General features: G+C 41.4%; 1 protein-coding gene across 1 annotated transcript in view; it reads left to right on the forward strand.

The window, feature by feature from the left end:
• KIAA1468 (KIAA1468 ortholog) overlaps positions 1-3,535 on the forward strand; it is an 85,196-nt gene extending 81,661 nt beyond the window's left edge. The window contains exon 31 of the mRNA XM_010585998.1: positions 2,045-3,535. Coding sequence (XP_010584300.1) covers positions 2,045-2,165 — 121 coding nt within the window. The 3' untranslated portion in view covers positions 2,166-3,535. The remainder of the gene's footprint in view (positions 1-2,044) is intronic.
• Positions 3,536-11,113: the final 7,578 nt, after the last annotated feature.

Below are 11,113 nucleotides of genomic sequence, written 5' to 3' on the forward strand. Positions count from 1 at the left end.
TTAATCAAGCCAAAGATGTCTGGCTGTGTGATTGTGCCTGAAAGAAATATTTCACATAAAAAGTTTATAAATAATTCCAAAACACTATATATGTTCATCACTGGCTGCTAAATAGAATAAAAAGATTATTTTTAAAATAAAATGTCAATTTTTATCAGATGTTGCCTAAAAAGAGCTACAACCTGAGAAAAATTTTCAAAATTTTAAACTTCACTAAAAATTCAGATATCATACTTTTAATAAAATGATGCTTAAACACTAAATATTAGGTAATGAGGAACTTTACAGAGCTTTCAGAAAATACCAACTAATAATATTTACCTTGAGATGATTGATTTGGATAACCTCTTCCATTAATAGATGTACTGAAAAAAATACCTAGGAGTATGCTTTGTGGTACTCTTAGGTATGCTATGTGAGGCATACCTAAGGCCCCTTCAAGAGTCTAGGTCCATTAGGCACTGTGGAAATGCAGAAGACAGGGAGTCACTTCAGCTTAAAAAGTAGAAGGGATGGGGGATACATTTGAGGAGATACAGTTATGATACAATTAAGTTACCTGTAAATCCACAGTACAACTTTAGTGAGAAGCTTCCTTTTTTTTTTTTTTTCCCCAAGTAGTCTGTTTAAAAAGAACCAGAATTTGTTACTGTTAAGCACCTTTTTTTGTGGTATGAAATGGGAAAAAATACTGAATGCATCCCTGCTACCTTTGAAGAAATCATTCAAATTCTATTGAAGCAATTTGAAGTTAACTTCAACTTGACCTGCCTTGATGCAAAAGTATCTAACAGAACTGTTTATGACCTACCTTGCAGACTGAAAAGTCAATTCTTGGAAGCTGGCCTGTGCCAGTAAGACAGATCTTGTGATCTTAGGTCTAATTTTTAAACACAAGAGTCCACGCTGAGCTCACAAGGGAGAATTTCACTGGTAACATTTTGTAAAATTGGCCCTGTCTGCTGTTGAAAAATGTTTGCCATTTTAACTACAAATACAGGAAGTATGGAGTATTTATTAATATTCCTGCTATCATTTGCCTTCTTGCACTCTTGTCTTGGGACAGATTACTGCTACTATGCTGAACAGTTACATATATCTGAAGTTGAACTCACTGATATGTTGTAAATTAAAAAAAAAAAAAAACAGTTGATTTTGCAACATTGGGATAATTTCTTAACACGTTCAAAGTTGTAGCATCTCATAGGTCCAGCACTGATTGGGTTGCTCCTTCTAATCCAGTTTGTGGGAAATTTGTGAACTCTCCATTGTCTTCTCTAGTACGTATGAAGTAGGAACACTCAAGCAAAGGTAGTAGGAGTCACATTCACAACAACCAGAAGGAGAAAGCTCTTTACCCAGCGAGGGGTAGACCTTGTAAACCCCACCCTGGGGCAGAGTCCTACTAGAAGTTTACAAAAAGATTGAAAGCAAGCTGAACAAGTGATGTGAAGATTCATTGTGAGTGACTAGATTGACAGTCCACACCAATTTTATACTCTGCTCAGGTGGAAATAGTTTGAAAATAAGAGAGCTGGAAATTAAGGAGAGAGGTCACTGTTTTGTACTTGCTTTTACTCTTTCCTACATGTCTGCTAATGGTCACTGTCAGAGGCAGGATACTTGGGCTAGATGGATACTTGGGCTAGGTAGATCCTTGGTCTGAAACAGTACTATTCTTCTATTAAATAAGATTGACATTTCCAGTGAGAACGTAAAACCAATCTTTCACAGAGGTATTTGTCACTAGACCAACTGCCAAACAGCTAACAACTGCTAATGTGGTGACTTCTAAAGGTAGTAAAAAGTAGCGTGCACAAAAATAGTTTACAACTTTTCACTAGGACTGCGAGGGTGTGATAATTCATTTAACAGTGTGTATTTGGGCTTGATTGTGATGGTTTTTCAATTCTTCTTGACAGACTGGTCTTTTGTGATCTTGAAACCTCTAAAATTCAAAGGCAATTCAGTTGCTTATTAAATAACAGCATGGTGTTCTTTTTTTCTTTTTAGTCTTATGTCACTAAATTTTTTACTTTCCTAGCTCAATGTCGATTGCAGCGAGCCTCGTGAGTGAAGATACAAAGACCAAGTTTTTGAACAAAATGGGCCAGCTGACTACATCAGGTGCAATGCTGGCTAATGTGTTTCAGAGAAAGAAGTAAGATGGGAAAAGGAACTCCCAGCTAACACTAAGATGGACCTCACAGAGACTGGTTCCTGTACTTGAAGTACTTGCCTTTTAATTTCTTCTGTCTTCTGTTCTTGTAGTATAATTTTATTCTAACCTCCAAAGATATTTGCACTGCTTTTGAATATCGCTGTGTATCTGTTAATTTTGGGTTAACTGTGGTTGATATAAAACTGAAATCATAGTCTGTACCAAGTCCCTGTTCTGTGTTCTTGTCTTTCCAGCATAATTTTTTTTATATAGTGAAAGGTTTGTTTTGGGTTTTTTTTTTTTATTTTCTGACAAGATATCAGCAAATATCTGTATTATACATGGAGCTATTATGATGGTACTTAATAATGTAAATTTGAAGTCATTGTCATGAAGTAATAAAAGTGGAGATTACTTATGTATTTAAATTATGAAAGAGTAATGCAGATTTTTTTATTATGTTTCTAAAAAGAAGAGGAAGAGCCACCAGCATTTGTCTGTGCTTCTAGGGTTGTTTTTGTAAGTATTGTGCATCTTGAATCTGGAGGAGTTGCAGTATCTAATGTATGAGACTGCTTGCACTGCATCAGTCTGCAGGGAATGCTCATGTTTCAGATGCTTTATGCTGACATTGTAAATGCTGTACAAAGTCCTTCAGATAAAATTCTCACATCTGTTGTGGTTTTTTGAGGGATGGGTTTTTTTTTTTGCTGGAGTTTCTGTTTTATTTTAAAGCACTTTAACAACCAGTCTACGCATCCAGAGGCACATCCACTAAGTAAAGGAAAAACACAATAAAGTAATAAATGTTAACAAATGTATAAGCTACTACACAGGAGTACCAGTACAGTTCTGCAGGCAGAGGAAACTTATGAAGGAGGAAGAGTGCTTTCATCTTGCAGTCAGTGGGCAGTTGTGTATACTGTGAAAGCTAAAATTCAGATATTTTGTTGTTTAGATTGAATCTCAGTTCAAATTTAATTTCAGAGTATTTGAAATTATGTTAAGATGGTTGACATGCAGTGTCTTGAAAATGTTAAGTAGACTGCATACATACTTTATAAAAATGACATTACAGGGAGTGTCTTCAACTACCAAATATTTTTGTCAGCGAGGAAGCATTAACAACTAAATCCTCTTATTCTTATGCAGCACTTTTTTTCCCCCTTCTTTATATCAATGTAAGCTTCTGAAAGTAAACTCAATTTCATGCATGAACTGGTATGAGGTAGCAAAATATAAAAGCTCAGGCATTCTCTGACACAGTACCATTCAGTTGAAGTACTAACATCTTTGAGGACAGGGGAAGTGAAAGGAGTGAGGGAAGAAAGTATTCACTTTTCCATTTTGAAATGGAATACGGATGGAGTAGCACTTCAGGTATTGCCCTTAAATGGAATTAATGGAGATATAATTTGAGATTTCTGACTGCTTCGTGTCTGTGCCTGTTGGCTCTGCATATACAGTCGCCTGCCATGTTTGTGTTGTGACAGGGCCTGCTGCACACTTGCACACTGTCAGTCCCTTTACATTGCACTGATTAAACATTGTTCTTCAGATTACAGACAGCTCCATGCCTTCTTCTTGCTTGTTACCATGAAAGTATACTTTTAGCAGACTGACTGTGAAATGGAGACATTCCTGAGGAATGGGAAGTGGTGACATTCCTCTCTATTGTTCTGTTGTCAATAAAAAGTTTTGTATACCTGCCTTGTCTTGTTACTTCTAGTCTTCTCCGAAAAAGATCATTGCATCACAACAACTGTTACAGGAGCGAGATCTAATGCGCAGAAATTCTTTAGCCTTAACTTTTTTGTACATAGCAGATGGTAGACCGAACTTGTAAATGAACCATCTTAGTGTGCCTGTTTCACTTTGGATTCCAATCATGTGGCTTTATTGACATTTTCATGCAGGGTCTCCGCCTCTCCTGTGCCATGCTTTTTTTTTTTTAAATTTTTTTTTCTGTGTCTGTTCCAGTAGTTGCAGTGCCAGAGATAGCTCTGTAGTCATGAGACCAAAATGACTTCTTTATGGTTAAGCTCCTACTTTCCAAAGCAGGGCAGCTGCCTGCAGGCTGCCTGTGAGAATGGCTCCTAGCCCAGACCGAACTTCAACCAGCGTTTGGAAGCCTGCTAACTGGCACAAGTCAAAAAACTGACAGCGATTTAACTGTGGATGATTGTGGGATGAGACTCTTGTTTGTTAGTATAAATGTAGCATCTTGACCAGCTAGGTCCAGTCTTTCCAGCCCCTTGCAAAGTTTAGCTTTTCCTAGTCAGCATTTTACTTCATACCAGTTGATCCATGGAGGAGTTTGAGTGAGAATCCCAGGAATACCAGCTCCCCTGTCCTGGTTACTACTGAGGTGAAAAAAAAAATAAAAATCTGTGTAGGCAACAAGCCTTATGCAGGTTGTCTTCAGGAGTTTTGTCTCCTAAATTTCAGGTCCCTGTTGGTATACGTTGGTTGCAGGAGGTTTTTTTAAGTGTTTGTTAGTTTACCAAATGTTGACAGGTTCTCAAGAAGATGGCAAGAAGTTGTTCTGTGTGGTGTTTGTTTTTTCTTTTTCCTTCTCTAGCATTCAGGAGTGGGAAAGAAAAGTGAGGAATCTTTAAAGAAAAAAATTACCAGAACATTTTAAATTAACTTTTTTCCCTCTTGTTATACAAAACAAGTTAAGTAAACCTTTTGGGAGAAAATACTTGATTAAAAGAAGACAGTTTTATATCCAGCATGGAAAGCAATTAATCCCCAAAGGGTTATCCTTAATTGCTTATGATTTTCCAAAACAAGGATTCTGTTAAAAAAAAAAAAAAAAAGTTGGCTTTATTAGCTTTACCTGTATTTCTACAACTTGTTGACTTTAAATAAGGGATATGTTGAAGATCTCATGCTGCCCCTAGTGTAAGTTCAGAATCTTAGTATCTTTCTTTAAAGGACTGACTCATGCTCTTAAGCAAAGATGATCAGTGGGCTGAAGGTACATGGCTGCCTGAATTAAGTGTTCATGATCTAAACATGTTTTCTGTAGATTAAACATAAGGCTGACTGATATTATGCGTATGTTTTGTTCTGAAAGAGATTGTTTTCTAAAACTGTAAATGAGAAAAATTACTCTTTTCCTATCTTCTAATCAAGGTGAATAAAGGGAGCTCTTTAAGAAAAGCTGCAGATTCTTCTTCTGTCTCTTCCACTCCCCTTTCACACCAAGAAGAGAAAAAATGCTGCTGTTGCTGTACATAAAAGTATTCTTTTGTATGTACATACTCTTGTTAGAATTAAAAGCATTTTTTGAATGGATTAGTGGCTAGAGAAAATGAGGAAGCTGATGTTTGCAAATTAAACTGTTAAAATTGAAAGATAAAAATTATCCATGAAGATCTGTTGTGAAGAGCAAGGAGGAGCTTTTGTAATATATTGTAGGAATTCATTGCTACATATGGATGATAAGATGATTCAAAATGGTGTGGAAAAAGCAGAAGTGTGGAATATTTCTGTTTTCTGTGTTGTGACAGCGTTAATGGCAGTTTTCTGTTCCAGGACTAAGTGGCTCTACATTTTAGTGCAGTTTTTAAAGGTGGGTATCATGCATTCAAAATGTTTTGAGTCATTTCCCATGTGAAACTTACTGATGCTGATGTTTAAGTAAACCATGAAGTACTAGTAAATCTTTGTGGGGTAGAAAATCATTAATATGCTCATGTAACAAGCTGATTGGCATGGAATTGATCTGAGAGAGAATCACAGAATTTCTTGCATGAGATGTAAATGCTGATGAATTACAGGACTGCAGTGTGGTGCCAGGCAGCAAGACTTCAAGGAAACTGGTTTGCTGGTTTACTGAGTGCATTTGGCTAACATTTCTAGCAAACACATCCGGATATGTAGCTAATGTGTTTTAAATTATAAAATTGGTCAACAAAGGCGTGGAGGAGTGGTGTTGTTGAGTAAGTAGGCTAATTAAGTCCTGGATTTTACTGCTGTATGCTAATATATCATGTGTTAACTAATCTCGATGACTAACCATGAATGAATAATCATTTTCCGGAGAAACTGTTTCTAAAGTGTTCTGCCTTCAGTTTTAATGCCAGTCAGGTTTCATGCTTACAGATAAGCTGTAAGAAGAGATGAATCTGCTTTTGTATAGTTTGTAACAAACAGGCAAGTCAGTGGTAAACAGCCTGCGTCTTCGGAGGCATCTGTCTTAACGTGCCGAGTTTGAACTTCTATCGTACTTCCAATGTAGTGAAAGACTTCCTTAGACTGAAGATTTCTAGTTCCTAGAAACTTCATGAGGAGTTCTACCGTAGAAGTCAGTGACTTGAAAAGGTGACTCACAAATTGGCGTTAAGGGCCAATGCCATGACGGTGGTCTGGCTGTTCCTTTCCCAGTACTGGTATTGCATGTGCTCCTCACCGTGTCCCAAAATTATTTTGATTGCGGTCTTGTGCTGCTGCTCTTTGCCCTGCACTTTAATGGAGATTTTTCCCTTTCCCCAAAATCTGAGAAACTTCTTCAGCTTCAGTTGCAGCTGAGGTGGAGGCAATGTGAAGGAGGAGTCCTAAAGTAACAGCAGCTGTAGCGTGTGCCTCGTAGGATTGTGTGTGTGATTCTGCCGGACTTGTTACACCTTCCCTTTAAATGTGCTGCAAGGGGATTGGGAAGTGGGAAGAGGGAAGAAGCAGCTGTAGCATTTAATAGGCAATAAGGTGTCATTTAGATTTGATCCTTTGCTGAGGGATGAATAATGCACTCTATTGATCCAAGTATGAGTCATCTCGATATTCAGGTGAGTTTTCAAGGAAGTTCAAGATTAAGTGTGCTCTTAGATAAAATGACAGGGTGACTCTGTGGAACTGGTAATGGGGTGTTGCACGGTGTTTCAAAGGACTTACGGTCTCAGTCCTCTTGCTGAGGAGTTGGTGGGTGTTTGCCAGCCTTAAAGACTCATCTCCACGCAGGACAGAGCAAGCTCCCCAGTTCGTGCCAGTATTGCTCTTGTCCTGAGGATGAATATATGACTTAAGTCTTGGAGGTCATCAGGTTGGCGTCTCTTACAAACATGAACAAACACTCAAAGTTAAAAATTCACCATGACATTGTATTTCTTTACAGAAGTATGTAGGCATTATTATTGCCGCAGTGGCTGGTGATAACCTATCAGTTCAATGTGTGCTTGCACGTACTTCAAGTATTTGATGCATTTGTGGTGCCTGGTTGTGAGCTTTTTCTTGCGAATGCGGCAAACTTCAGGTTTTTGACGGGCATCCAGCACTGGTACATTTTTGTGGGATTGTAAAAGGTGTGTTGCATAAACCACACCAATGTGACTAAGAAGCTTCGTTATAGTTGCTCCGTCATGAGAAATACTTGTGTGCTTGAAAATCTCAAGAAGGTCGAGCAATAGCCTATTACAGAAACTTGCATTTCACAGGAAGAAAACAGTTTCAAGTTGATGGCATGGGTTTGTGTATGATTTTTATGGGGTTTTAGGCAAATAATAAAATAATTCTTTTAATGGATTAATTTTAATAGCTAGAGATCTCAGCTGAAATTAGAGCCCCCTGTGCTGAAAGTGTGCAGGTATTTTTCTACCTTTTTTCTCTTTAGCTCAGTGGAGAAAGCTCCACATACTGGATGATGTAGTAGGAGTTTCTCCCGTCGCGGGTGATGGCCCGCTGGAGGCAGCCTTTCTCCCTGGCCCCGTGACAGACTCTGTGCACGGGTTGCTGATGCTCCATCAGCTGCACTGTGACCCACCTGCCCCCCAAGCATCCCCCTGATTGACAGGGCTCTTTCTTGGAGCTTATGCTAACTTCGCACATGCGATGGGTTTCTCGCTCACCTGCTGAGACGGGTGCTCATATTTACAAAGCCTGTATTTAGTTTGGAGTCTGAAACCCCAACCAACCTTTACAACATTTAATGGAAGAAAAACGTTGATCTTGATCCAACCCTTCGTCTCATCCCCTATCCCTCCATAGGATGTGAGAGGCAAGGGAATGGAAGCACCTTCACAGCCTTTCTGTGTGGTGTGAAAAGGCATCCAGGGGTGCAACCACGTGCCTTTTGGTTTTGCTTCTCTACCCAGGTTTCCTTCACTTTGTTTCGAAGACCCAGGTTCAACACGCAGCCTCCTAGTCCTCCCTCCTGGGGAAATGGGGCATCCCGAGGGGCTGGGGCCCTTGTGCAGTAAGGGGCAGGGGAGTTCGGCGGCACAGATAAAGTGAAGGAGTAGCAGGGGATGGGGACGTGAGCCTACAGGTGCTGTTCAGATGCCCAGGCACCTGGTGGATCCACCAAACCATTCCTTACCTTTGCTTTTCAGGTTGAAAGTTTTAGAAAGAAGGGAATCAAATTCAGGGATTTGCCTGGGAGTTAAGTCACCGTTTATCCAAGCTCCTGGAAAAGAGGCATTCTTACACAGATGCTGAAGTGGTTTCATTTTCAGACAGTTACAAAACTTGCAGTATTGCATTGAATGCTGAAGTTCTTTTAAACTGTTATTTAGTATGTACTTTCCACTTTTCTCTCTTTAGGAAGGAGGTGAGAAGAGATCTGTACTGACCACAGACCTGCTAAACGGTCAGCTGTGCTCATGGTTTGTTTTCCATGGCAGGCTTCACCAGGGAAGGGATCCTGATATTATCCACGGGAGTATTTTGATTCTGTCGCACCTCTAGGGCTGCACATGCTTTTCCATATCTCTTCTCTAGAATGAGCATCCCGAAGGCCAGTCCAGTTTAGGCTTGCATGCCACAGTGGTGAGCAGAAACTGGAGGCACCTGAACGCTACTGTAAGTTTGAAACGTTCCGATTTCAAGCATTTTCGTTTTATTCAAAATAGGTGTTTTGCAAAGGTGACAGAGAACCTAGTGTTCTGTAATAGAAAAGAATAAATCTTTCCTATAAAAGAAAAAGCTGACGAGCCAGTTCGGGTGTAAATGTTTCATTTTTGCTTGTGCTACATAGAATGATATACACGATAAAGTTAAGAGCATTGACAGCACTTTCTCCTATACGTTCCCTAGTTCATATTTTCAAGCATTCACATTTCAGTTTCTAATGATCTACTGCAATACATAATTAAGACTATAAAGCACCCAGTAGTGGCTTCTGCGGGTTTTGGCTCAGAAACATAAAATTTAACTCAGAGGAAAATGTCTGAGTTTTCAAAAAGAGGCTGTTTGCACATAGTGGTAGAAAACGAGAGAAATTTCAGCCTGAACAAGAAATACTTCAGGCAGGATCAGGGGTGAGAAGGCAAAAGGAATTGAGCTAATGTGCAATACTGAACTGTCTGGAGCTCCTCTGTGAGCTGAACAGGGCTTGGCTTTACTCAGCGCCTTCAGAGCCTTTACTCAACACCTTCCGAGTGAGCCGATAACATGTCGAAGTGCTCATGACAGTGTGAGTTTGCTCCTGTAAATCTGTGGTTAGAATGAGCAGCTGGTAAATAAACACAGCCTATAGCCTTGGTATTGTGCTAAATGTGAAAAGGGGAAGAGACTTAACAGACTGTTCTGTTTAAAAAGAAACATTTCCTTGTACCTTAAATATGAACATTTTAAAACACCCTGGCAAGCGCAGGGCTGCGACTTTTTGGCGATGGGTGGCCGTGGCTCTGGCAGAAGGACCTCCGCCCGGCGCTGCTCCGCCGTCTCGCCAGGCTCCCTCCAGGACCGATGGGGAATAGCACCGCTGCCAGCGGCCGGGCACAGACGTCACCCACGCCTCCAGCCTTAACTTGCAAAGCCGCTGGTGAAGTTGGCTTTGCCTGTGTTGCCTAGCGGGCAAGCTGGGTGCCACGGCCATTCCTCCCACCCGTCGCCTCCCACTCAATTTCTGTTCAGTACTAGAGCTGTAGCCTGTCCAGCCCAAGTGTGGTGAGACCCTGACTCCTCTGGCAGGTCAACAGGGCTCTGACGCTGCCATTGCAAGCTCTACGGCTTGCTAAAACCCATCACCATGTCCCTTGCTCTAGCTCTTCTCGAGATGAACGGGCAGCAGGCCCTAAGCCAGGCACACCGTGCAGTGTCCCTTTGCCCCATAGCCCGCTGTGGAGCATCAAACCCACTGGGTTTTGCGCCCAAAGAGCCGTGTCGTGTCAGAGAGCAGGCAGGGGAACGTGGGCACCGAGACCTGCTTGAGCGCCGACTGGGCAGGGCCCAACGCTTGCAGAGGACATTGAGGGTGTTAAGTGTTGAAAGGAAGATTTAAAAAGGTCTGGATTTATGGTCCCTGGAAACTATGTAGAGGTGAAGTGAAGGTCATAGCTTCATTTTGCCAAGCAGGCAGACCCTCCGTGCTCGCTACAGGAGGGAAACTCAGCAGCCGTTTCTGTCCTGAGCGCTCCCGGCCTCTGAGCATTGCTCCTCTGAGCAGAAATCAGACAACAGCAGCACAGGTAAAGGATTTCTTTTAAGATCCTCTTCATCGTTTGTATTTGAATTTATTTTTTTATTTGCAAACGCAGAGCAACTTATATATAACTTTTTTTTTCCTGGTCAAGGGTTAAATCTAAATACACAAGTGAAAGAACAACTTCCCTTATTTGCTCAAGTCAGAAGCACGCTCCTGGCTTATTTCACAGCGGCGTGTGAGCGCAGGGAGGCAGGGAAGTCTCTCACACGGTCAGTCAGCTCTGCCAGATCCGCAGCCTCCATAAATCAGCACTGCCCTGTCCTGCCCCACCGCAGAGGATTCCCACTCCCTTTGCAAGACGAGGGGCATCGCGGTCCGTGCCAGGGTTTGAACGGCGTGCCACCGGCTGCAGCCGCTCTTTTGCCGGCCAAGGCGGTCGCTGCTGGGCCGGTGGTGTTGGCCATGAGTCTGGTTTGGGGGTCAAGAAGCCGCTTTGCGCTGTCCCAAGTCGGGTCGCGGGGACTGGCCCCGTGTGCGGCGTGGGGTGTTTTAGGAGAGCTCCTGAAGCACATCATCTGCTTTTC

The sequence above is a fragment of the Haliaeetus leucocephalus genome, unplaced genomic scaffold (assembly GCF_000737465.1).
Source record: "Haliaeetus leucocephalus isolate CR32 unplaced genomic scaffold, Haliaeetus_leucocephalus-4.0 Scaffold137, whole genome shotgun sequence".
NCBI classification, from domain to species: Eukaryota; Metazoa; Chordata; class Aves; order Accipitriformes; family Accipitridae; genus Haliaeetus; species Haliaeetus leucocephalus.